The 27,606-nt window shown below is 45.0% G+C and overlaps 1 protein-coding gene across 1 annotated transcript; it reads right to left on the bottom strand.

Moving 5' to 3' along the window:
* Positions 1 to 179: 179 nt before the first annotated feature.
* ATP6V0A4 (ATPase H+ transporting V0 subunit a4) lies at positions 180 to 26,500 on the bottom strand. The gene is made up of 21 exons (XM_002197128.6): positions 26,176 to 26,500; positions 23,910 to 24,121; positions 23,344 to 23,422; positions 22,457 to 22,551; positions 21,275 to 21,400; positions 20,808 to 20,902; positions 19,875 to 20,001; positions 19,196 to 19,278; positions 14,464 to 14,557; positions 13,674 to 13,886; positions 13,253 to 13,403; positions 12,380 to 12,519; positions 11,945 to 12,102; positions 11,403 to 11,496; positions 8,833 to 8,951; positions 7,686 to 7,902; positions 5,942 to 6,049; positions 3,918 to 4,052; positions 2,832 to 2,949; positions 1,639 to 1,810; positions 180 to 598 (listed from the first exon to the last, which is right to left on the bottom strand). Exons 2-21 carry the CDS (start codon positions 24,024 to 24,026, stop codon positions 505 to 507), a joined length of 2,535 nt encoding a protein of 844 aa, XP_002197164.6. The 5' UTR covers positions 24,027 to 24,121; positions 26,176 to 26,500; the 3' UTR covers positions 180 to 504.
* Between the last annotated feature and the right edge of the window lie 1,106 nt (positions 26,501 to 27,606).

Below are 27,606 nucleotides of genomic sequence, written 5' to 3'. Positions count from 1 at the left end.
ATTGCAAGTCTGCAATACGATCTGTCTTTGAGATGGTTTGCATTGTGTGCTAAATGAAGGGCTGAAATCTTATAAGGAACTTAATCACGTCATATGATCAACCACAGACAAAACATACTTTCCTTGGAAAGAAATATACCACAACAACAAGGCAGGAAGTGGAGCAGAACACATGTGAGTCCATTGTTAATAATTAATTTAATTCCAAAGCTGCATCTCCTCTTTTCAACCAAGCAGTAGGCAGCTGACCCCATCAAATGCTGAGGACCAGGTACTTGCAGACATCAATGGTGTCTCAGCCAAATGTCCAGGCAGCCCAGCTTATACAGGTCAGCTCTTAGCTGATACAGTAGTACACTGGAATTTAGCTACGACATACTCATCTACAGCTCTTCTTTCAAGGGCCATGTCCCAGTCTGTTTCATCCCATGTATCCTACTTGTGGGTGAGCCACCACAAGGAAACAGAGCCTGGTCTGAGGAGGGAAGCAGTGATGCACTGGTTTTACTCTTCTGCAGTGCCATTGATGATGTGATTGAAGGAAAATGGAGAAAATTTGTACCCAGCTCCCACGTAGAACTTGTTCTGAAATTCCACCCTAGGGAGGAGCAGAGGGAGGCATCAGTGTTGCCTGTAGGCAGGACCTACAGCCAGCCAAGAGGCTGAAATACGGCACCCGAGGAAAAGGGAGGCTACAAGATGTTGGACTGTAAGCTGCGAATGTAGGCCCTTTATGGGACCAGCAATGAGACATAGGCAGCCCAGGGAGCAATGTGGCACACATCAGCTCTGCCTTGCTATCAAGCCAGACTGGAAATGCTCACTATGAGGCCAATCAGCAGAACCTTGCCTGGTAACCTGCTTCTAGAAGCTCTGAGAGCTGGGATAACCACCTGCTGGTTGTACACTGGAGGGAGACAGACACCTCCTCCTCTCTGCACAATGATAAGCACCTGCACCATGGTTTGGCCATGTTTTTGACTTGTGCTGGGACATTACTCAGTGAAAAACACCACAGCTTGGGGCTCAGGTATGATACTGAGTTAGGGTGGTGGTGAGGGGTGTGTTGTCACCTTGGTCTTGCTCACATGCTGATGGCATGTCCACACTGCTGTCCTTGCCTGCACCGATGATCTCTTAAAGCCGACACAGGCTAACTTGGAGCTGGTTTAGCACAAAGCCTGAAGCTCAACTTGGGCTGATGACACAAGCATGGACCCAGGTTTTCATCAGGTTTTGCACTCCCAGATGAACTCTTGCTGCCTTTGGCAGCTGTCTTGTTAGATCCTGGGGTGGGATACACAGCCAGTGGTGTGGCTGTGCTGCCTTTGGGCCTTGTCGTGCAGGTCAGAGGCCTCAGTGGCTCTGCATGTTTACCAGGACAGAACTGCAGGTTGCCATTTGCCTCACATGCTGACAACCACCACAGGTGCAGGAGGACGAGCTGGGTGCTCCAGGGAACAGGTCAAAGCAGGGATCTCTGATCTTTGGAAGAGTCTCCCTCACTTCATTTGCCAATGGCAACTAATGGTCCAATGCACTGGCACAGCATGTCTAACACTGTGCACACTTGTTCCCACAGCCTGTTCCCTCCCAAAGACTGATCTGGGAAAAGCTCCAGAGGGCCACTCCACGTACCAGTGCAGACGCAAGGCATGCAGGAAGGCCGAGAGCCCCTCCATGACCAGCAGGATGGCTACCGTCAGCACCGCAAATGCCGCGAAGATGATGAAGATGGCGATGAGACCTGCCCAGCCGCTGCTGCTGAGCCCATTGTGCATCACCATGGTCCAAAGGACCTCTGACAGCTCTGCAGAAGGAAATAAAAGGAAAACAGTGCTGAGCAGCAGCTGTGGACAGACGCAGCATGCAGTCTTCCAGCTCACCCACTTTTCCCAGTTTGTAGAATACATGTGCTCTTAGCTAAGCTTTTGAGTTGCTTTATTTTATTTAGGTTTCTGTTCTCCATGTAAAGCTAATGTGTATCAGCTTCCACTCCACTCCTACAAAGCTGTGGCAAGAAGGACAGCTTACCCCTGTCAATCCATGGCACACCACACCATGGCCCCCATCCTTGCCCCCCACCCCTTTTTGTTTTGCTTTTTTTGTGTGCACAGTTCTTTAGGGCAGGTGCAACTCCTAGCCAGAGGCATTACAGCAATATTAATAAAAAACATTTCAGAAAAATGAGAAACATTGAAAATCTAAGTTCCAGCCTGAGGCAATTTCTAGTATTTGAACATCTGTTTTTATCGCAAATCAAGACAAAAGACATTGAAATGCTGTACATTTGTCATGGAATGTGATGTTCCACTGAATGTTTCTGGGAAAAATCCCAGTGAAAATGACAAATTCCAGAAGTTCTTGAGTCAGACCTTTTCTTTCTTGTTTACTTAACAAAATAAAAATGACGGTTTCAAGTAATTTTGGCATTCATCTGCATACCCTAAGGCTATAGCAAGTGCTTCTTGGGAAAAGCAGTTATGGCTCCCATGCTGCCTTCACCTCCGTGGACTGGAGGTGAAGGACAAGTGGACTGCACCCCCCAACATGCCACACACCATGAGGACTATTCCAGAGGGGTAGTTAACAGCAGTGCACAAAAGGGGCCCCAGCCAGTGAATGCAATCAGACCTGCCAGGGATCACCTCTGAAAACTGAGATGCCCACCATGAAACACTTGGAGTGATCTGACCAGAAGCAAAACATCCTGACACACAAATGTCCACAAGGACAAACCTGGATTTCCTGAAGAAATTTGCAGGAACAGTCGAACACCAGCAGAAGCCATGACCAGCATGGTGAGGAGACTAAAGGGGAAAATCACTCACGTGCATGGGCCAAGCTCAGCGCCCAGAGTCGCAGGTACGAGGCTGTGTTGGAGATGCAGCCAAGGCAGTATTCAATGGTGTGGATAGCTTGGTGGACAAATATGTCTCCAAAATTGAACTGAAACAACATATAAAAACGAAAAAGCTTTATTAGTTCTCACTTCAGGGCTTCCTGGTTAACAGAGCAGCACTCGACCAAAGGTTCTTCATACTCCTTTCCTTGCTATGTCCTGAGCAACACAATGGTATTTCCCAGGAAAAGAGACTGCTCTGAAAAGTGTCAGTTCTGCATGATCTTTCCATACATTCTCCCTGGAGAAATACAATTCTAATGAAAATTAAATGTGTGGGGAACAGCTCATGTTCCACTCTTACAATTTCAAATCCTTAAATGTCAATCCAGTTGCTCCAATCTCTGTGGCTTCTTACAGAGATAGAAATTCTTATGTAAAATAGGGGCTTTCAGACTATCTGCCTATGGGCATACACATTTTGGGAGATATCACTGAATAATTGTATCTCATAATAATGAATAAGCAAATCCGTGGAGATTCCCAGGGACTGGGAACAGCCAGCCATGTCCACACTAATATTGTGGATGCTCCCAACTGCTACAAATATTTTTGCCACTTTTTCCTGTGTTGCTTTCTACTGTAGAAACTCTTGACACTATCTGCTAAAGGAAGGATTCTCTCCCTAGTCAACAATTCTGGCTGCCAACTTTAAATGCTCCTTTGCAATTTAGAGGAAGCAAAGGTCACTGACTCTTGGGAAAGGGTTGACCTTCTCTGGGTGCAATGTGGAAGTGAACAACCACCCCTGAGGAAACAAAGGCTTGAGGTTTGTAAAAGCTTGAGGTTTGCAAGAATGCCTGCCAACACCAGGCAAAACCAAAGGAAAAATTTAAAGGAATTAATTCAATGAAAGTTCAAACCCTATTCTGTTTGGAAACAGAAACTGTTACAACAGCCTGTGTTGATATCTTGCTAGAAAGAAGGCCTGGCAACTCTGCAAAAGTCTTCTGCTTGACTTTGTGTCTTCTGCTATTGTATTTGTCTGAACAATTTTCTGTCCAAATTTTCTTACCTCCTCATCGTCACCCTCATGTCCTTCATGACCACCACTGCGGTCTCCCTGGGAAGATTTCTTGGAGTGATTGGTCTCCTGGCCATCTACCTCATTTTCACCTCCTGAGTTTCCCGAGATGGCTTGAGAATGGATCTTTTAGAAACAAAATGCAGTATGTTTGGTTGATACCAAAATGAAGAAGTCCATGGCGCAGAACTCCCTCAATAACCTTGTGATAGGTAACAAGTGAAGGATTATATAATGAACACAAAGACAGTTTCAACAATAGTCATCATGGACCACAGAAATTGAATATTCCAAGTTAAATTGAATAATACCTAAATGCTTTCCATCCTAGAGCATTTTCCAGTGATTTCAACTATTTTGTAGCTAGTTTCTAGTGTCACAGTGCACTGTTTGAGCCCACCATGAGAAGACCCATCACTTTCAGCAAATTAGAAAACTGAGGTACTTTTAAAGATGATGATCCCAATTAGATGGGTGCAAATCAAAGGAATTAGTGTCAAGTGAAAGAGCAATGAAGCCTGAGAGGATCGTATGACTTGATGAAGGTCACACAGTTCTTGGACACAGGCAGAAATAACATTCAAAGCTCTTGATTCACTTTAAATTGACAAAAACCTCTTGGCAACCTCTCTGCAATTATTATTTACAGGACTTTCCTAAGAGGCCTGAACAACCGGATCTAATAGTCCTATTATAAAGCATAACCAAATAGAGACCTCATGGCTTCTGTCAGGCTCTGCCTTGTCACCCTTTATAGCCTCCAGCAGGTTTCATGGGAAAGGTCTCCTGACAATATATTGTTTCCTATTGCAGCAGTAATGATTGTCACACATGCTTTATCTTTGCTTTACCTGAATGTCAGCATAGAAAACAGACTTTGCTGCAAACATATAAATCTAGGGGAATGTAGGATGTGCTCAGACAGCTAACATATGAAAATTAGGAATAGAAATATGGGGGCACAATAGGAGGTGGGTAAAATCTGTCAGATGTTCCTGGCATAAAACCAGGAGATGGAGTCAGCCATGTCAAGCCTTTATCCAAATCCCAGAAGAATGACAAAATAAGAAATAACAGTGCAAATGCAGGGCTGCAAAGGTCTCCAAGGTACCTGGCTTTCAATTATAGGTCAGAAGTGACTGGGTTGGAAAAGGTCAAGCAGCAAACCAGCATCTCTTTCTTCAAACGGAAACATCTGTGCCCTATAAAAGGTACTCCAGCCACTAACTCTGACTATAAAGAGAAGTAAATCTTGACTGACAAGTAAAGTCCTGTTAGTGTAGTAATGGAGAGAATTAATGATCAACTGGGAAACTGCAGCTGCCGCAGTTGTGTGTTGAGCTGTGGGCAAACCACAGAGCCCATGGGAAGGAGGGCTCTGTTAATGTGAAGGCAATCACTTAAGGAAGAAGGAACTACTGGAAAGCAGGCAACAGCTTTTAAATCCAGCCTCTCCTTCAAGCACTGTTGCTCTTTCCAAGGCCAGGACTTTCACAGATGCCCCATTCCTACAGAGAGCAAACTAACGGTTAGTGGAGATTGTGGACTGACAACTGAGGTCTTCCCTGTCTTGCCTTTACCAGCACTTCAATCTTTCTGAATCTTCTTTGGTTTTGGATACAAGAGGTGAAAGAACTTGGCGTCGGCTTAACAAATTGGTTATGTGCTTGCCAGAAAACCTCCTGCTTCCAGGGAAATGTTTTCTTCGCTGGAGATACTTGAAAGCTGTCTGGACACAAACCTGAATAATGAGCCCTAATAGAACCCTGTTTCAGCAGGGAGTTTGGACCAGATGACCTCCAGTGATCCCTTCCAAATTTAGCCATTCTCTTATTACAGTTTAGATTGTTTAGACATACACATGTCCTGTACATATGTGACGTAAAGCACATTTTGAAATTGTCAGAGAAAGCCTGAGGTCAGAGAAATGTAGAATTACATCATTCCAAAGAGTTTTTGGGGTCTGTCTCCCCAGCTTTGTCTTTGCTGTACTGAATCCCCCCAACATCCCTTACCATGTGCTGCGCTTTCAGGTGGTTGGCTCGGAGGATGAAAGGTTTAATTAGGAGCATCCAGGGAACAGCAATCAGAGCAAATATGACCAAGAAACTCTGCACTTCTTTCTGAAACACAAAGCAACAAGAGCAAAAAGTTGCTTTACTTCATTTAGCCAACTATGTTTATGGTTAGAAACCTGAGTCTATATAATGGTAATTTTTTAAATACAACAAATACAATTCAACTCCCTGTTGTATTTGTTGTATTTGGCTGTGTATCCTCTGCTTGCGAGAACATGAAGATAAATGTATAGTGTTTAAGGCTCCAGAAAGCACATTCAGCTAGAGATGGTTGGAGACCTGCAGATGAAAGGCTTTCATGTTGAAAAGGGTTAATTTACCAAAATCCCATGCTACTGACTTGAACCTGGCTACTCAGTGTCCCAAGTCAATGTCCTAACTCTCTGTGAGTCAGTCAGGCTGCCTTGCTTTGATCAGTATAGAAAGGCTGCAGTAAGAGCCAAGTCATTCAAGTTTTGCCCTGGATTTACTCCACATCCGCAATTTCAGAAGGAATTCAACCCCATAGCTTAGGCTTGGTAACAGATTGTCCCCATGACATAAGGTATTATTACATTGCAGTATGGCACCCCTATTGCTGTCCTGACATAACTGTCTGTACTTTCAGAAAACAATAAAACAAACAAAGAAAACCTTAAACCACAACCTCTGCATTTTTTTAAAGTTGGTTCAGATGTATGATCACTTGATGATTGGGCTCATACAATGTTTTCATTCAGACTACCCAGGCAGATAGCATATTCTGTTCCTGGTGTGGCAGGGGGACAGGAATAGAAGAAAAAAAATTGTCACCTTGGGAAAGCTTTGGGTTGTTATAGCAACCCAAAAGTGTTGGTTGGTTGTCCTTTGCCCAGGACATGTTCACAGTTTTATCGAAAAACTTTTAAAAGGCTGGAAGACTGTGTTTTTCCAAACTCCCCTGAATCCTTAACACAGTTACTTGGAGCTGATCAGGGCTCTCTCCTAATTCTGACTCATCAGCTGTCCCTAAAATTGAGCTCATGTTGGAGTGCCCAGTGTGCAACGGTATAGATGTGGGTGCACACATGTGGCTGGATGCAGCACTTCCTTGCAGATTCTTTGCTGATGCTGATGATGTAAAATCAATAAAAAAGAAATAAAAAATCCATGTTCTGAGAATATAAATAGAGATGACTTTAAAACAAGTTTTCTCTTAGGGGATATTTTTTTGCTTGCTTGTTTTTTCTTTTTTTTTAAGTGAACTCCCAAAAGGAGTTTATTTCTGACAAAAATCTGCCAGAAAATCCTCTAGCTACTTCTACATTTTAGGTGGAAATGTCAAGTATTAAAACTTTCCAAAGATGAAATAGGAATTTGTCTCATAGGAAGAAAGGGAGATGTCTCTAGCATTGAGACCAACTGCATGCCTGCAATATGCAGCTTTGTATGTCTAGTCACACTTTGATTTTTTCCCCCCCAACAGTATCTTCAACTGCATCATTATTCTTGTCAGAATGACACTAGGAAAGATTTCCTCTGCATCACTGATTGATAGCTTCTTTCTCCTCCCCGTTGACAAGACCAACACAAATACCAGAAGAATAAACTTCTCTGAGTGACACTTGTGATTGAGCCTCTTAGCCTGAATCTTTATACCCATTTTCCACAACACCCACTGCAAATACAAAACTACAGCAGATTCAGGCTGCTTGATCCGTACCTGATGCTGATACAATGGAGCATTTGAACTGTCACTATAGTTGAACAGAAACATGTTGATAAAGTGGATGAGGATGCTTGGTGCACTCTGGGATGAATGGACATCAAAATGACACCACTTGAAAATAATCATGAAGACCAGGTAGCCAAAAAGAGAGATAATAAAAATCATCTCTGGAATGAACTGAAGGACAATGTTTATGTACTTCCTGAAGTAGCTGGAAAGAATAAAGAAAGAAAAGTAGAGTTAATACACTAGATAATAATACAAGTTTGCACCCAAGTCTGGCAGTACTTAGTTTCTAGAAAATAACCTAACAAATTTACAACTATCATTAGCCAAGAAATAAGTCCATAATTACAGGCTTTATCAGTGAAAGCCATTGTTCAAATACAAAAGCTCTGTTATACTGATTATCTTCAGATATTTGTACTTGACCTACCAGTATCTCAGCACCTCAAAAGATTATTACACTGAAATAATAGACAATTAAAGACAATTAAAAAAAAAAGTCTTATTTACGAAGTTGAGCATTATATACTGAGAAAAGCCAGGTCTAGTATCAATCATGTAGGGTCCTCTCTGTTCTCTCAAACACTTTCTGTCCTTGAAGGTGACTACACATATTGCAGCTTTGGAGAGTCCCTCAACACAATAGTGTCAGCCCCTGCACTCTATCACCATTTTTATTTGCTGTTGGAAAACATAGAGGCAGAGCTATAGGCAAGTACACCAACAAATCCTGACTAAGCTAAGCTAGGTGGAATGCACACACTCTGCAAAATTTCAGTGTGTTTTGGTTTAGGCCAAAAGAGCTTGTCTTTCAAGAGAAAAGTAGTCAATAATGGGAGGTGCTACATCTTTTTAATTTAGTATGCTTACATATTTCTGCAGAATTGAGAATATAAGAAAGTAAGTTAAAAAGAGAGTTTATTGAAGAAAATACCTGCAATGTTCTGGCTGTCCTTTGGACTTAGCATTGTATATTAACCATTGTGCAAGTCAGCCAGTGTATGGGACATTTCTACTCACACCAGGGAAAGGTCAAAGTCCAAAATATGACTTTCTCTCAATGAAGGACACATCACAGTTTAGTGATGAGGACTTGTGTGCTGCTGCAGCAACAGGCTTGCTGAATTGAACTTACATGTGGTTGAAAAGACTGAGTATCACCCCAAAAATCATGTGCACAATCCCTATGACAACCGACATCTTCATTTTGTAGGAGTTCAGGAAAGTCAGCTTGTTCGATGCAACATTCCAGATCTTTGGGTAAAGGAACAGGGAGAGAGAGAGAAGAACAAGATTTTCAGGTGTTTGATAAATAAAAGGTGCGTGGAAGTAGTTGCTTTGGCACCATCAATTTACTCCTACCAGTTCTAGTAACAGGGTAGCAATGCACAGAAATCTAGATGTTTCTTTTATTACTTTTCACTCTGCCAAGGTATTAATCTAAAAATGTATAAAATGTTAGACTCATTTAAAAAAGGAAATAACAAGCATTTAAAATGATCCTATGACTTTGCTTCAGTCCCCCAGAAACCACTGCAAAGGCTGGTAGCAGAATCTAGATATTTTTTGTGTCATTTCCTGTCTGTAGGCTGAGTCATCTTCTTTAGTAAAAGTGGAAAGGCATAAGAAAATCCCTCCTGCTGCAACCAAAATTAGTTCCACCCTCACCAGAGAAGTAGTGACGACAGAGCATTTTCAAACTTTTTGTTTGAACAGAAAAAACTCTTTTCAATTATTTGGCCATGGATATCAACTTATTGCCTGCCTTTCTGCATTAAATTTTAAGTTATGTTAGGACATACATCCCTTCTCAGTCCTGCCTTTTGTATACTACAGAGTTTCAGGGTTGCTTCTCCTTCCTTCTCAAACTTCCCAGACCCCAAAGTCTTCTTCCCTCAGAGACAGTAAGTAGACACCACTTTTCAGGCACTAAGTATAGTACCTGAAGAGAAAGGAGGAAGAAAGGTTTATTTGGAGGGCAAAACATTAGCTTTTGCACGTTTGTTAGACATGCTTTGCCTCTTCTCTGGATACCAAAGATACTGCCTAGCTTCCTCATCTCAGGGTGACTTCTTTTCCAAGATACACCTCAGTCATCCCAGCAGGATTTACAAAATGCAAAGAGCCATCCATCCTTCAGGGCAGATGACACATATAATCTCCTCAGAGAATGTCTGGAAGCTGGTGCTTCCTGTCCACTCCTTCCCTGCCAGCACTTGTTCAGCCATTCTTCCCTCCCAGCCAGGACTTTTACACTCTTGACCAGAGAGAAGCCAGGCTGGAAGAGGTAGTCTAGGTCAACCTAAATTAGAGATGCATCAGGGCAACATGCAGAAAACTCAGCTGCTTCTGACGTGATTTTCTGAACCAGACTGCCCACATCCTGGGCAAAGCTTTAGAGTTGAGTTTATAAAATCTGACTACAAGAGAAACATCTCTGAAAACCAGGGGAGGACAGAGATCCTTTGGGTGACCATTTGAAATGAGAGTGCAACCAGCAAGTATGGGAGTTATTTGACTAATATGAAGATTGAAACAGGAAAGCTTGATGTGGAAAAGTACATTTCAATACATGATAGACAGAATAGGAAGAAAAATTGAAATAGGACACAGAGAAGAAAATATGGCTAAGTTAAATAATACTGACATTTATTTCACATACCATGCAACAAATAGACTGCATGAAATTTGGAAGTTTGCCTTCAAACTGGTGAGGTATCTCTGGAATGAGTTAAGTACTCAAGTAAGGAAACAGAGTCCAGCAGATATGTGGCAGAAAAGAGACTGTAGCACAAGACCACTCTCCAGGAAAATCAAACTTCCTTCCTGCTTACCATTTTGCTGCTGCCTGTGCAGAGCTGTTAGCAATATATTAATTGCTAATTGCTAAAGGAAAGCATCAGAAGGACTGATGAATGGGAGGGTGAGTGGTGGCTAATGAAGTTGTATTGAATAGTGTGGTACCTCAGCACAATGTAAATAGTACAGAATAAGGAGTGGAATGGGCTGATTTTGCCTGGGTTAGAGATATTTTTCTTCATAGTGGCTGGTATGGGGGTGTATTTTGGATTTGTATATGCAGGGTAGATAGTATGGAGATGTTTTTGTTATTGCTGAGCAGGGTTTGCACAGTGCCAAGGCCTTTGCTGCTTTTCATGAGGCTGGTGAGGAACTGGGGGGTGCACGGGAGGCTGGGAGCAGACAGAGCCAGAGCAGGTGACCCAAACTGACCAAAGGAATATTCCAGATCATATCACATCATGCTCAGTGTATAAAGCGGAGGGAAGAGGGAGGAAGGGGGATGTTTGGAGTGATGGCATTTATCCTCCCAAGTCACCATCATGTGTGATGGGACCCTGCTCTCCTGGACATGGCTCAACTCCTGCCTGCCCATGGAAGAGATGACTTAATTCTTCACTTGTGTGCACAGCTTTTGCTTTCCCTGGTAAACTGTCTATACCTCCACCCATGGGTTTTCCAGCTTTCACCCAATTCTCTCCCTGATCCCGCTGGTGAGGGAGTGAGTGAGGGGCTGTGCAGGGCTTGGCTGCTGGCTGGGGTTAAACCACAACAGATATGTAAGGAACAAAGAGCAAGAAGTGAAAAGCACAGGTTCAGGAGAGAGTGCAGGGACCTACTGATGTACCTGCTACGTAGAAACAGGATTGAAATACAAATTATCTTAGAGCAATTTAATTTAATTACCGGATCTATTCCAAATGGATATGGATTTCCAGAGTAGACTCCTGGGACTGCTGGATCCAACTGCAGCACTATATTGTCTAGAAGCACATCCTTACTACAAGAGAAAAGGGAAATGACCTTTGCAGCTTAATCTCTCCATCGAAGCCCACAGTATATTTATGTAAGGTGTGCTGAGGACTACCACAGGATATCTGTAGCTGACTCCAGCCTTTCTGTGACCTGTTATCCTGCACTTGTGTGCATGTAAATGGGCCCCACACAATGGCAGCCTCCCTCACACTGATAATTCTCTATGCATCAGTCCTGGACACCTGCAGATTTTTATGCACATCAGTGCCTGAACAAACAGGCGTGTTCCCGGGGACTCTACATTTCCATTTCAATAGTGAGTTCATCTGTGTGTGTCAGACAAAACCTCTGATTCATTCATGGCTACATCCACAGCAGGGAGTCTTTCCCTTCCCCACACAGGCAGTCTCTCTTTCCAAGCCTACATGCTCCATTTGGTGTGTTTTTACTTCCTTCCTACAGTTAGCACTTACTTCCAAGTGTTATTTTTAAACATGGGGATGATATGCCAGGAAGAACCAAAGAAGTTGAATGATTTGGAGAAGCAGTCATTGTAGATGAAGCCAGTGTACATGGAGAATATGCCCATGAGCAGGATCAGGTAGCGCCCGCTGAAAAAGGTGTTCCAGATCTGCAGGGGGAGAAGGCAGTGCCAGTGACTAGAGTACCTGCAGATCCATCAATCGGTGGCCTCAACCAACAGCAGACATGATTGTACTTGTCTGTGTATATACAATTATTCATAGAAAATTTTGGGTCCCTTAGGCCCTCTATATATGAGTAGGTAGACTTGCCAAAACCTCTGTCTCACAGGTGTCTTTGAACCATCTCCACACAGCCTTTGAGAGGCTGGATGTCCCCTTTACCCAGTGGGGCTGATGAGCCTCTGGTGCACCCCTGGTACTCACCTCATTAGTGCTTTTCTGGGCCAGAAGGCTTTTCTCATTAATGACCATCCAGAGAGCAAAGCCCAGCATGACAGCGCCGTGGCCACAGTCCCCAAACATCACCGCGAACAAGAAGGGGAAAGTAATGATGGTGTAGGGAGCTGCAGGAGGGAAAGGTCAAGAAGCTTAGCTCCCTCTAAACAAAAAGGCTTTATCAAAGAAGCAGTCTACTCCATCAGGCCATTCCTTACAGGTACTGCCCTAAAAGGTCTCCTCAATTCCTCCCCTATACACCAGGCAGCTTTACCATGACAAAGGCTGTTCAACTGTATGTACCTTCCTTGCATTTTTATCCTTTGTTTCTTGCCTCACCATAATAAACAACATGTGTAGACAACTGCATTCTGTTTTGCAACACAAAAATGTATTTGAAGGTTACTATCATGTTTCTCAACCTGCTCAGCTTCAACAAGTTGAGTTAATCTCACCCTTTCACATAGGTTCCCATTTCTAGGTTTCCACTAATTCTCAGTGGTCTGAAATTCTCTACCATTGTTTCAAACTTTTGTCAGGTCCTTTTAGCCTTCTTTGCCTCAACACAGTGAGCTCAACTTACATTTCCCTTATGAGCTTAGCTCTTTTCCTCAGAACAGCTACCTCACCATTTGTTCTCCATCCTGTATTTGTATAGTTCCTTATTTCCATCACAATGATTCATTGAAGACCAACAGCCAAATTATTTGCCTGAGAAAATCCATGCCTATACACGAAACAGCTCCAGTATGGTTCAGATTTCTCAATCAGCAGCGAGTACATTTTTGAGGATAGTGAGAGAACTGAAAAGTTTTACTTTGGCTCATGCAAACCAGATGCATGTAGTTGAGTGTTTCTCACCTGGGTTCATCTCCCTGTAGTTGCCTACACCATATGCATCCACTATATTCTGAAATCCAGCTGTGAACTTGTTGGTCCTGTTGAAGGTGGGTGGTGCCATCCTGGTGTGTATGGCAGTGAGGATGGGGGCAATTGTGGAGCCACTGCGTTCCTGCAAACAAGGACAGACACTGAGTAGATAGAACAACTGGCCCCACAACACCACTTCTGGCTCATGGGTCTGTCACAAACCTGCTAACATTTAATGCTGACCTTAAGCTCTGTCAAAAGATGAAAGGTCAAACGACAATGGGACAACCTCACCTTAAAACAGAAAAGGGAGCCCCACATTACAGTAACAAACCTGTCTGAACATATGCTCAACATATAAGCAATTCAGTGCAGGTGAGAGCCTCAAGGACCCAAAATGTTGCTCTCTTACCATTCCTTGATGGAGAGCTCTTTTTATCCGGTCAGCATCAGCCACTGGGAACCAGATCTCTGCAATGACACACTGCTGGGTGACGTCGATGTTACAGCAATTCAAGATGTGGTAGATGGCCTTGATTTTCTTCACCTTGATCCCCCAGGACCACAAGTTGGCTGCTGCCTCATGCAGCAGTCGTTGGCGGTGGGACTCGGTTTGTGTTATCACCTGTAAGCACAACACAGGGCAACATTCAAGACAGGGAAGCACAAGGAGCATGATCTACTCAGTTAATTGGAGAGGGCAGGTGGAAGAGGGCTGATGAAAAGAAGCTGTCTGTATGAATCTGTGGGGTATCCTAGAGAGCAGTGTCTGCAGGTGTGGACACAGGATCACTCAACACCAGGTGCACAGTGCTGCTCACCAAGAATTCTCCCTGCACGGTCCTGAGGCACTGTAAGTGTGGAGGGGACCATGGGAGTTACTGAGCTGTGGGATTGGCTCCCTACCCAGTTGCTTACAGACTGGCAATATCTCACCATGTGCTCCCAAGCTGCCATCTCCTGCAGGCAGCTCTATGCCACAAACCTGGGGCATACCACACCCATGAGTAGAACTACAGTTCTTTGGACCTCCATGCATCATGTGGCCACACAGTGCTGCTGTGCAAATGAACAATGGAGATAATGAGATAAGGTGTCAAGAAGACAATCTGTGTAGTCTGCAACACGGTTTCAGACAGGACATATATCTGGGCAGGTCCCCCTTGCAGGGTTCAGTCCTCAGTAAAGCCACTGCCACTTACTGTGTTTAAATCCTCGATTCTTGTGTTGACTCCATCAAGCATTTCTCGGCGCTCAGTGGCAGACTCTGGACAAGGATAGACTGTGGCACGAAATCTAGCCTCATTAAGAGAGAGTTGAAAAACACCAGTTATTTGACCGAGTTTTCTTCCTCTGTACTCTTCTCAGCTCAAAGGCAGGGAAACTGGACTTCATTCCTGACCCAGCAGTATACTCACATACCACAAAGTTGCACTTGGTCTCGCAGAAAGGTGCAAATACTTTATCCTTTGATGAGAATAAGGATCTCTTTGCCTGCTCTAGCTGAAAAACCCTCCTTGTCTTAGGTGATACAAGGACCTGATGTCATACAGAGGTCAGCACTAACGTGTAGGCACCTCCCTTCTGTCCACAAGCTGCTTGAATTGCGAGGAGACGCAAGAAAATCCCACCCTGACAAAGGCAGCGTCGCTAACGCAGTAGCCAACAGATGTCCCTCTTGCACCGAGGTTGGAAAAATACCATGTCTGTCTCTCTGCACTTCTCTGCACTACCCTCCTGCAGGCACTGGGAGAAGCATCACTGAGCCACTGCTGCACTGCAAGCAAACGCCCTTTGTGCGGGCAGGCTGTGTAAGTAAATAACCTTGTAAAAACAAACAAGCGAGCAAGCAAACAAACAAAAGGACTGTATTTCTAGGATAAAATAGGAGAATGGCTGTATTTTTTGGTCCACCTGCTTGGCTAGACACCCTTGGAACAAGAAAAGGATGGGTAAAGGGTTTTAAACACCTGAGAGCGGTATCTGTTACATCAGCTTAGATAAACAGTATAAAAGCTTTTATAAGCTTACCTCCAAGGTTCTGTTTGGAAGATTCAGTGGGTTTGTTTAATGTGGTATAAGAAGAACTAATGTGGAATTCTAACGTGAGTGAAGGTCTTAGCTCCATGCAGGTACTGCTTCAGCTGTAGCACGGAACTCAACGTGCTCTAGCACAGCTGCAGGTCACTCTGGTGTAAAGGTGCTTCCACCAGCACCGCACACTGCACTGTTGTACACTAGGATCCCAGCACAGACAATTAGAAATTACTTGTATGTCTCTCTGAGAAGTGTGCAGCTACCTGTCCCACCTGCAAAGCAAATCCCAGAGTACTCTTTATACACACAGCAGGCACAAGGAGTTTTCCCCGGGACCTTACATGCCACAGGGTGCACTGCTGCTGCTCTCTGCCCACAAGGCTGAGCTGAGGCACTGCTGGAACTAAAATAGCAGATATCCCTCATTTTTTTTACTATTTGGCTTGTTCAGTGATATCTACTGTAAGTGCCACCCCTGCCACTTTGATACTGCCCATCAGATCTGCAGGAAGAGATCCTTCCTCTTTGCAGAGCAGAGATCTTCTTCCCCTGACCTAAGGCAACACATTTCCACCATCCTGCCATAGATATGCTGAGCTAGGGCTGCTGAAGGGTTGTCTTTCTGCACGTGAGATGAATTAAAAGATGTAACAGGGTCATAGGGGTCTATCCCTGCTTAAGAGACAAAAATGTACAGGCTCTGTGTACAGCTAAGCATCATACTCTGGCTTTGTCTGAGCACAGGATATTTCACCACCTGCTCTACAAAATCAGTTCCAGCACACATACAAGTGAGTACAGTTGCAAATTGAACAAAACATGCTGCAGTTTCCTAGAGATCGGTCCAAAGCTGTATGTAATGACAGCACGTGCTCTTCAGCTAAACTTCCCTTACCAGAATTGAATTTCTCCTCACTCAACACCTGGTATTCATTTCCAAAGGTTATTCACCCTACCTAATTATTTCCATCTTCTTATTCTTCACAGCTCTTAGTTCATCTTTAATAAGGATTTTTAATCAAACTTGAAAGCTCATTCCTCCATGCTGTACAGTTCCCCCATCCCCAATAACGTTATTGCAGCAGTGCTGCTTTGATCTTTTAACAGCCATTTTGCATACTGAGTATCAGCTTTGCCCTAATGGCACAGACATCTCTGAAAGCTCCAGGAGAATTCAGCAGGGAATCCTTACATTGATAAACTCAGCTTAGTATTCACATTAGTACTGAGGCAGCCGCAAGAAAAGGAGAAAAAGAAAAATTCTTACGTTTTCCTCCTTCCTGCTCCCTCTACACCTTTCACTAATAAATTTGTGCATGGACTTAATGTTCATGAAATTGGCAGACTAATGTTACCAATTAGAGTCAAGCAGGGACTACAAGAGTAACCTGAGGCACACAGCTCTGCAAACAAATCTTGCCTTGCAAGCCTTGCAGGAGGCTGGCTTAGACCAGTCCCATGATTTTTGCAGGATATTTACTTGTCATGAATGATGACTTAGTGCTAAGCAGAAATATCCTGCTGGGGCTGGAATGACACTGCCATCTGCTTTAGGTATAGTCAAAGCTGCCTTAAAGGTGGATCAGGCTAAAATGTCTTGGCCTGGGTACCAGGGATGGCTGATGGCCCACAGAGCACAAAAGTAGTGTCAGAAGATTGATACATTTAGAAATCTGCCACACAGGAAAATATCCATATAGATGGGAATATCAGCAACCAAAAAATCTGAAAGGAAGAAGGAATAGAAAAGATTACTTCATTAGCACTGCAAAGAGTCTTCTCTGGATTTGTCTTTGGTATGTGTAGTTTCCTTCAGTTACAAAGACCTGAGAGAAACCAGTCTAAGTTCCTTCCTACAAACCTATGACCACATACATCTGCAATACTAGCTCCTAGAAACCGTGCACACCACAACCTCCCTGTAGGGATCTGCTCACGTTTCCAGCATTGCCTGACCCCCAGCTGCAGAAGGTTGTGCCTATGGTCTGAGTGATTTTTGTCAATCAACAATGAATATGTTGACAGGCATTGCGTTGCTTGTCCTTTTACTCCCATCCCCCAAAAAAAAAAGGCTTTGGCTTTTGACTTCAGGGAATTTTAAATGCTGCAGAGGGAAAAAAAAAAGAAAAAAGACATCAAAAATGAAGAGCTTTCAACACTCTGTGGGCAACCCCAGCCAGTTCTAAATGTATGACCTGGTGATTTCTTCTTGCAAGGCCATTGGCACAGGGGAAAAGCCAATGGGAAGCATTCCCCACCAGCAACTGCCCATGCAGAAGGGGAGAAGGAGTCTGAACAGCACATAAAAAGCAGGCAAAGAAATGGGACGTAAGAGGGGCATGGACTTGATGAAGCAAGTCCAAAGGAGGCCCACGAAGATGCTCAGAGGGATGAACCACCTCTGCTATGAGGAAAGGTTAAGAAAATTGGGGTGTTTCAGCCTGGGGAAGGAAAGGCTCCAGAGAGACCTTACCACAGCCTTCCAGTACCTAAAGAGGCCTACAAGAAGGCTGGAGAGGGGCCTTTTACAAGGGCATGAAATGACAGAACATAGGGAGAATGGCTTTAATCTCAGAGTAGGTTTAGGTTGAATATGAAGAAGAAGCTCTTTACTGTGAGGGTGGTGAGGCACTGGCACAGGGTGCCACAGAGAAGCTAGGGATGCCCCATCCTTGGCAGTGTTCAAGGCCAGGCTGGATGGGGCTTTGAGCAACCACGTCTACTGGAAGGTGTCCCTGCCTATGGCAGGGGAGTTGGAATGAGATGATCTTTAAAATTCCTTCCAACCCACCTTATTCTATGATTCTATTATATGCAGGAAATTGAAATCCAGAAAGAGAACGAGGCTTGCTGAAAACTCAAAGACCACTTTGGCAGCAGCAGACTGATCCTGCACAATGGCTATGGCAGAACTCCCTGTATGTCTGAGCTTCAGGATCAGAAATCAGTGACTGAGAGCTGGGAGTCTTCTCTCATGTCCATGACTGCTTCATAGACAGATGCCCACCTCAGGAGGGCTGAATTTCCCTCTGGATGGGAAATTCCTTGGAGGGCCCCATTTGCAATGCAGGAATTGCAAACAGACCCCAGGGTTCTGCCACTTCTTGGGACTGAAGTCAGTCATACCAGCTGGATGAAAGATCTACCTGCTTTTATTCTGATTAAAGGCAGAAAGACCTGCCCTGAGTGCAGATGTCAGGGAAGAGCAATTGCTCAGCCTCTCCCTGCAGGCTCTTGGCAGTCCTTGCCTAGCTGAGGGACTGTACCTGAAATGGGTTTGGTGACAGCAGACAGATCCTCTCATCAAATCTGATTTACACTGCAACAAAGCTCATTGGTCATCAGTGTTATGAAAGAGTAACAAAATATTCAACCTGAATTATCTTTTCAAGATGCTTAACAGGGTGGAAACAAGTCAGGGTTATGAAGCTTTCATTTCTCTCCTGAGCTCTGTCTCTGATTACACAGATATTTCTCAAAGGCCTTGGGAAAGGGCTGAATAAACTATAGCATCATCTTTTATGTAGAAATGTAGGATGGCTTGAGAGCAAGCTGAGGATTACCATGTTTCCAGTGCTCAAGTTAGGGCCCTCGATTTTCAGTGGAAGAGTGCTGAGTATTTTTTAAACAGTCCCCTTTTAGATGTCCCAAGTAGAAAACCTAACAGCTGAAGCTCTCAAGAGCTGTACGCCACTTTGGAAAATGTAGGATCTCAAGTTCCAAGTGCCAAGGAGATGGATGCCTTTCATGATTAGAAGTAGCAGAGCTGAGGAGGGGAGGAGAGGTTGGCTGCAGAGCTTACAGCTGGAGATCTGATATCTAGCTCCAAATTCAGTCAGCCCGGACTGCCAGTAACCACCTCTAGGGCAGTCATTGTGACTTGTCCACAGGCCTTACCCATCACAAATCTTCTTGATTTTTTGTTTAAGCTGCTCTCCTTGATAGAAGATAATGAACACATTCTTCTTCACTTCTTCTCTCTGCAACACACAATTCAAGCAGAATTTAACTCACCCAGAGTCCAGTGCAGAAAAGTTGGTATCATTTTTTTTTTGGCAGCCTCTCCACTGGTTGTTTTATCCCCAGTTTCCCATCAGCAGTGTTTTCCCCAGATGCTCTTTCAGGAAACAGGCATGGGCAGCAGCTCTGGGTTATGGGGGAAGGAGCAATGTGGAGCAGAGGGGACAGAGTTCCACTGGGGCATGGGGCTCACCCCAGAGACACCAAGGGGAATTGACCCTCCATGGCTACTTCCAAGTGGGGACAGTCACAGTCCACTTCCATGGATCCCTGGATTCCATGGTATTCCGTGTAATACAGCTGCCCTGTGAGGCCTCATGTGCATCTTGACAGGCAGGAAAAGGAAACCACCTCAACAGTAGCAAAAGGGAAAAGCAATGTCAGGGAAACTTCTCTCATCCTCAAACTGTCCCACACTTGCCCACAGGCTGCCTTCAGACACTGAGCTCTGGAGAGGCAGCCAGTGCTGCAACACCGTCCAGGTCACCAGTTTTGTGTCTGCAGGTCACAAGCATCCACACAGGGCAGAGGAAGGCACAACCAGGTTGGTACCTACTGTCACAGGGTCCTCCATGGGGGTGTCCATTTCTGTGTACCTCAGGTAGATGTTTCCCCTGCAGGCTCGCCACAGCAAACGCTCAAAGGGGATCATCCTTTCCCTCTTTATTACCCCTGCTGTGAATCTGAGCAGAGTTACAAGATAAATTGATTACAAGCTCATTCCATATTCCATGCCTTCTAAGACCTGTAGCATACATGATTTCACAAGCTCTTGTTTTCTAGTCTGTGTTAACCAGGGCTCTGCTGCTGCTGCAGGCACTTCTAAGAAACCTTCCCTGCTCAACACTGACTTTTAACTCAGTCTACTGACCTTATCCTATGGTTCTTTCTTTAAAAAAAAGAAACAAAACAAAACAAAAAAAAAAAACAACAAACAAACTTTCCTAGATCAACAGGTGATGGTGAAGAGAAAATTCTGGCTAGAAATGGAAGAATGGAGAGATGCCTAAAGTCACACAAGAGTGTTAGAATGGCAGAGGGAGGAGGTAGAAATTTTGAAGTGTTGGTTTATCTTTACTCTCCTGTTTTCCTTTTCTGAGAAAGCATCAGACTGCAGCCCAGTGCAGTACCATGGCTTTTTCTGTGGTTAGACATCCATACATGAGGACCAGGCTGGTATCCAGATGCCTGAGTCCAGAAGCCATGGGTGAGATGCCTTAAAATAGCAATTTTCAGTCAATACCCACTAAGGGATCACTGGAATTGATGGCCTGGAAGCAGAAGTCCATTTTTCTCACTGACCCATATCCTGACCATAGTTCTGATTACAGTTTCTGAGGACAGTCACTCTCTATCTTCATGAAACAGCTGTGCAAAGGAGGCTGGTGAGCACCCTCTGCTAAAAAGCTGAAGGAAGCTGTGCCAGTGTCACAGCAATGCAGCACAGGTGGGAAGTCTGGCCAAGCTGGAGGCCATCCCCAATACACACCCCAGCTTGGCAGCTGCAGCAGCAGGAGTGCTTCTCAGCTCCAGCAGCCCAGATGTGTCTTCACTGAAGAAATCATCGGGCAGATTGGTTTCTGCCTGGAAAACATTAGTTTTAAAAAACAGTCTTCAGTATTGCCAGTTTGAAAACTACTTTCACATTTTTCTCTTAAAGATTTTCCCCAAAGGTAGCTTTCCATGGAGATTTATAAGACCAAAGGAAAACCAATAAAAGTAAGCTATATCTTAGCAATGGAAAAGCATAAATGCTATTTTCAAAGAAATATGTGAGCTAAGTTTTTAAGCCCCACCAACTCAAAGAGCAATGCAGTCCAAAGTGACTGGCATGTTTTTGCAAATCTCATCATGGCTTGTGATAAAGATCACTAAAAGCAACATACACCTAATGAAAGTGCACGTATTTTTAAGAACCTTCCACCTCTCTGTTGGAAGAGCAAAGAGGCCTCTCACCTCGAAGAAGTCCTGGGTTTTCTTCAGCAGATGTTTGAGCTCTGTGAGCTCAAGGAAGTTCTGCTTCAGTGTTTGCTGGTTCTGGTTGGCCTCCAGCAGCTCAGCTTCAAGTTTCTCTAGCACTGTCTGTTTAGGGTCCAAGCACACCCAGAAAAATTCAAGCAGATCAGTGGCTCTTTCCCAAGCTGATACCAAATCTCAAACAACAGTGTTTTTTTGGGTTTTTTTGGTTTTTTTTTGGTTTTTTTTTTGGTTTTTTTTAGGGAGAATACAGAAATATTCAACAAACACTTTGATGAACACTTTTTGTAGGAAGATATTAATCAATGCCAATGCATCATTTTTCCATTGCAAACATTCCCTGATGGGTGTGTTGTCCTCTTCTGGCACTGGACTTCTGATGCCCCTGACCCAAGCACAGGCAGGTAGGTGTGTGTGTGATGTAGCTGTCTCAGCCTGGCTGGGTATCTCTGTGGTTCCTCACCGACATCTCACACCCCAGAATGACTGGCTGTCATTTTACTGACTACAGAGGCGACCTACATTAGTTTAGGTTCATTAGCTATAAGCCAAAAATTAGGGGATGACATGGGGCCAGGAATACACCAGGAAACCAAATTGCTTGTGAAGCTGAAGCCCTTGGAAAGCTTGATTTTACTTTCTAGTCAACTACATATGCAGTATTTTAAAATTACCCTGTTAGTAAGCTTCGCTACCAGCTGGGCTAGAATAAATCATCCCTTGCACATCCAAAAGGGAGGCCCAAGTATTTGTGCCAGGCCCCAGTGTCACAACCATACTCCCATCAGGACAGGCAGTCCTGGGATTTTTATGCAGTGAAGTGGGTTATAACATCAGGTCTCTTGGTAAAACACCAAACCCTTCTTATTCTCTCCTATAGGATGATGGGGGCATTCTGTGAAAGTAATACTTTTTCATTAATATCTGGGACCAGAGGGGTTTCACATGGCATGGTAAAAATACTGGGCTCCTTTAGGAACCTGCAGCAGGAACAGCCTCAACCTAAATGCTGAGGCAGTAACTTGGGGAGCACCTCCTGGGCAGGGAGAGTTGTGCCAGCCTCAGGCACCAGACTCTTCCTTTCAGGGAGGGCTCTACTGAGCACATTACACAGACAGCCTGGTGCACAACCCTCTCCTGGGTCCACTCCCAATTCTGTACCTCCATATCAATCATTTCCCGAGGCAAGGGTGTCTCTGGGTACTTTTCTCCTTTGACTACCTCAACATTATCTTCCATCTCATTTTCCAGAAAACCTGCAAGGAAAGGGCACAGGAGTCTCAACACAGAATCGTCCCTGGTGCATCATCCTGGTCAGGACCAAGGCATTCCATGGAGCTGTGACAAAATTAAATGATACATGAGGGCCATCATCCCAGTGCATATACACAGCCACCAAGGAATGAACACCCCCAGCCTCCTTTCTCAGTGGAGGTGCTGTTTCTTCTGAAGTCACAGTGCTCATTCACATGTGGGCAGCCCTCAACCCTGGCACAAGTGGTCACCATGGCCACCTTTATTTGGGGCAGTGAGTAAGGCATTTAGAAAGCTCAGGTTCCACTGCTTTGCCCAACAATGCCAAGTGCTGCCACCATGGGTACAGTGGGCACCAGCATTGTGGTGAGGAGAGTGCAGAGCTTCCAGAACATCCACAGGACATCCACAGGACAGTGGGAATCATGAGCTCTGCTGCTTGGGTTTTAAGGACTTATCCTAAGGCTGAAGCCCTTGGCCAGACGTGTGTGCCAACACCTGGTGCATTGGTGTAAGAGCCTCCTGCCCAGCCCCAGATACAGCCTGTGATTTCACAAAAGCTAATTAACAGTTTTAAGTTCAGTTAACCATTTTCAAAACAAGGGCAACAAATTATTGCCCATATGGGGTGAAGTGGTAATTAGCTGACGCATGGAAAACATTTCCAGGGGCTCAGATGAAAACATCACCATTTTGCCACTAATTCTGCTCCCCAGTGTGAGAGCACTTAAAGAAATAAATCCCACACCACCAGTTGGCAGGAAGCCAATTGCATTTGACAAGCGTTTACTTACGCAGGATTCTCTCCAAGGATTCGCACCTTCTCACTTCATTCACAAACTTTCTCTGGAAGCTGTTGACATTCACATTCAGCTAAAAACAGGAGGGAAAACAAGCCTGGGGCTGAAGGCTGCACAGTGCTGTGCTCATTTTTGAACACCAGCAGAGAACGAGTGCCTCGGCGTGGATGGCAAACACCACTGTGTCTGCGAGGTTCCTACGGCAGGGCAGTGCCGTGGGCTTCCTCATGGCCCAGGAGCTGGTGGCCTTCCCCACAACCTTGCTGTGACAGCAGGGGTCACAGAGGGGCCTCCATGGAGACACTTCCCGTGTCCTGGTGATGCAAAGGATTGCTCTAAGGTTGTGCAGGGGGCATGCAGAACACTGGGTGGGGACTCAGGGATGGGTGGGGTCTTGGTGTGATGTTTGGATTTCAGATCAGCCTTGGGGAAATCCCGCTCTCACCATGGACTTTTTTGCTTCCCTACAGGAGCATCTTTCCCAAGTGCTTTGAGGGAAGAACAAGCACACCCTGGGGCACATCTGCAACAGCTCAGCACGCCAGCCAGGCACTACTCACATCTCTGAACTGGACCAGCCCCAGCTCCCCGAGCTCAGCCACGCAGCAGTAGGCAGCCTCCACCTGCAGGAAGAGCTGCCTCAGGCTCATCTCCTCACTCCGGAAGATGGAGGCCATCCCACCCACTCTTCTCTGGCCTGGAAGGCCCTGGGAGTCCTCGTGGTAGCAGCACGGTATTCCTTGCCCAAGGAGGTGCAGGAAGGTGCCGAGCTCTGCAGGAACATCAGGGTCACTGAGTCAAAGTGCTGGGAGATAACCCAGTGCTGCCCATCACATCCTCCTAAAGGGTTCCTTCCCCTTCTGAGAGCCTCCTTGAACCCACATGAGGCTTCATCCCACCAGAGCAGTGATAGATGCTAAGGTGTGTGTGTGCCACAGAGAAAGGGGAGAGGCACCAGTCTTCTGAGACAAATGATGAGCAAATACCCTGCTCTGTCCTCTGCTGGACCTAAGCACTTCAGACCACTGCACTCACGCTGTGTGATTTGGTTTTGGATGCTGTGATTGAAAATAACTTGATTTCACTTTGCCTTAAACACACAGACAAAAAAACCTCCAAAAGCAACAAACTCCAATAATTTTACCTCGCAATTAGACAAGTGAAAGAGGCCTGACTGGTTTTTTATCACTGTTGTTGATAGTGTGAACATTGCAAAACCATCTGGAGCATCTTATACGGGCAAAAGAGCAAACTATTTTCTTTAAATTAAAACAACCTTTACGATTTCAAAATAATTTGAAATGGACTGTTTTCAAAATGAGATACATGAAATAACATGCATTGCATAAAATTTCCTCTCATCTCTATGCTTATTATTATTTACTTTGAATAACCTGAACATAGAAATTGTCTTTAGTTGTTCTCACACAAAATTAACTCATCAGCATGCACAAACACAGCAATTATCTTTTTCCAGAGAAAAACATGCAAGTAAATACACTTCTTGCATGCATTTAATTTTGTAGCAAGTGTATGTTTTATAAATAGCAAAACAAAATCCCTTCATAACCTCACTTCTACTTGTTGACAAGGGTAGCAAGTTAATTATCTTTAAACTCTTCTGTTGCTATGAACCCTATCTTTCAGCATTGTTTTATAAATTGTGGATTTTGTGAATTCTCTTTATAACATACAAAAAGATTAATCTTAAATATAAGAGAAGCATTTCAAGATATTAAAGGCTTGTTTAACAGGAGCATGATAATCATAGATCTGTATTTGCTCAAATGTCCTGGGAATTTTCCTTCTCCTAATCTCTGTATCCATTCACTTGAAAATTTAGGATGCTGGAAATACAATATTTGATAACTAATAGCTTGTTAAAAGAAAATATCATGTGCCAGCTTCAATGGATTGAGTATATACATTTTTTATTTCATTGGAGATTTTTGAGCAAACTGTCTTTTTCACTAGAGAAAAAGACAAAAGATGCAAGAGACTCACTACTCATGCAAAGTAAATCTGAGGTAAGTAAATTAAAAAGTGTCCAATCCTAATTTCTTTAGACTGAAAAGTGTGAAGAAATTATAATCTGAAGCAGTTTGTATTTCTAAACCTGCAGTTAGCTTCCATTAAAAAAATGCTAAATCCTTAGAAATAATAGAACAAAACTCTAATAAAATATTTAGAAAGACCCTAATTAAGCAGCTTCAAACCATCCAAAGCCAGGGTTCTACTCTTCCTTGGTAATCTGTCAGGGAAAATTTCAAAAGCTCCCTTTCATGTTGATTTGGAATGAGAGAAATACCTACTCCAAAGAAGGCAGAACTTTCAGCCTTCAATTATTCCTACAGATGAAGAAGGCTTGCCCAAAAGCACCTGCTGGCCAGCAATACTTCTGTCAAAATCACCCCCCCCCCTTCCCTACTCTCCTTTTCCCCCAGTTTTTCCTTTGGCAGAAAAGCAGTTAATGGAGAAATCCCTCACATTTCCCCCGCCGCTCTTGCCATTAAAATGCCTGAAACCGCTCCGGGTTTGGGCAGGGCAGCTCGCAGCGCTGGGAGCTGCTGCCAGAAGTGGAGAAGTGCAGGAGGTGCAGAGGTGCAGGAGGTGCAGAGGTGCAGGAGGTGCAGGAGGTGCAGAGGTGAAGGAGGTGCAGGAGGTGCAGAGGTGCAGGAGGTGCAGGAGGTGCAGGAGGTGCAGGAGGTGCAGAGGTGCAGGAGGTGCAGGAGGTGCAGAGGTGAAGGAGGTGCAGGAGGTGCAGAGGTGCAGAAGTGCAGGAGGTGCAGAAGTGCAGGAGGTGCAGGAGGTGTCCCCCGGCTTTACCTGTCAGCCCCGCTCCTTTCCGCCAGCCCCGCTCCCAGGGCAGGGCCGAGCTGTCCCTGGCTCGGCCGCTGTCCGTCCGCAGGTGACAATGACAGCAGGGCTCTGCAGCGGAGCCGGGAGGGGAGGGCAGCCCTGGCCAAATGTCCCGTCCCACCCAGGGCACGGCAAACCTTTGCTTTTAAGGTCAGAACCGGTCTGGACCAGAGAGGGGAAACCCTTTCTGTCCCAAAACACCACTCCCCGGGCGGACGGCGCCGAGCGCTGGCTCGGTCCCCAGGGCTGTGCCAGGGCTGTGCCAGGGCTGTGCCAGGGCTGTGCCAGGGCTGTGCCAGGCGTGTTGTGGCAGCAGGCGGCTTGTTGGGACTGACACAGACGGGACAGCCCGGCTGCCACCGCCCCGGCCACCGAGGGCAGCGAGCTCGGGAGCCGCTGTGTCCAGCGCGGACACTCCATCTGCCAGCTGGGATGGAGGGGCAGCGGCCAGCGAGGTGGGAAAAGCTTGTGCGCGGCTGCTCGCTGGTTTTTCCTCGCTGAAGGCAGTCTGGGAAAGGCCAGGCAAACAATGGGAGATTAATGATTTTCCTGGCGCAGCGGGACGGGCAGAGCAATAGAACAGGGAGAGGACTGGGAGGGCAGGGGCTCTGTTAACCGGGGACAGGGCTGACAGGGAACTTGATTCTCACCCCTTGACATAACAAATGCTGGGGGGGAGAAGAGGCTTTATAGACTCTCTGCCACTTCAGCCTCTAAAGCAAGGGCTCCAGAGAGAAATTGGGCCCCTCCTAAAATGCATGGTTTATCTCCCACTGATGAGGCAGGGTTTCAAAAAGGCTGGCTGGGGCACTACAATCTAGCACCCAGAAGAAAAATTTCCTTTCAAAAGAAGAACTAATGAAAATGCATGGCTATATGCAAATTGTAAAGTACCCTTAAAGAAATGCTTTCTCAGACTTTTTCTTTTGGAGGTACCCAGTAACCCTGGCCCAACAAGCCAAAGGGTTTAGTTAGTCCATGGGAACACTGCCAAAAAACAAGCAATAGTAGAGGGTTTCCCAGCACAGGGGTTTTCTATTCAAAAGCAACAGAGTCGCCCCACTTCACAAAGTCAGCTTGATGAGAAGGGTCCTGCCACTTCTCAAGTCCAGCTGTTTCAAACTATGTGATCCAAAAAGGAGATATTATAAATTACAAGGTACTTTTGAAAGGTGGGCCTAAAACATGCATTTTGCTCAGCAAACCCCCCAGATGAACTGGCTGTGGGGCTCCCTGGGCTCCCAGCCCCTTTGGCTGCACTGTGTTTCTCCTGGACCAGCCACTGCCCACAATCAGCTCTGCTTTCTCTATCAGTGCTACCAAAACAAGGGATTAAAGTCTGATGAAAGTCAGCACCTTCTGCCAGGAAACTGGAAGTTTCCTTGATAAGGCAGACGT

This window comes from Taeniopygia guttata, chromosome 1A, assembly GCF_048771995.1.
Source record: "Taeniopygia guttata chromosome 1A, bTaeGut7.mat, whole genome shotgun sequence".
In the NCBI taxonomy this organism is placed as follows: domain Eukaryota; kingdom Metazoa; phylum Chordata; class Aves; order Passeriformes; family Estrildidae; genus Taeniopygia; species Taeniopygia guttata.
This window is presented reverse-complemented; position numbering and strand designations above follow the sequence as displayed.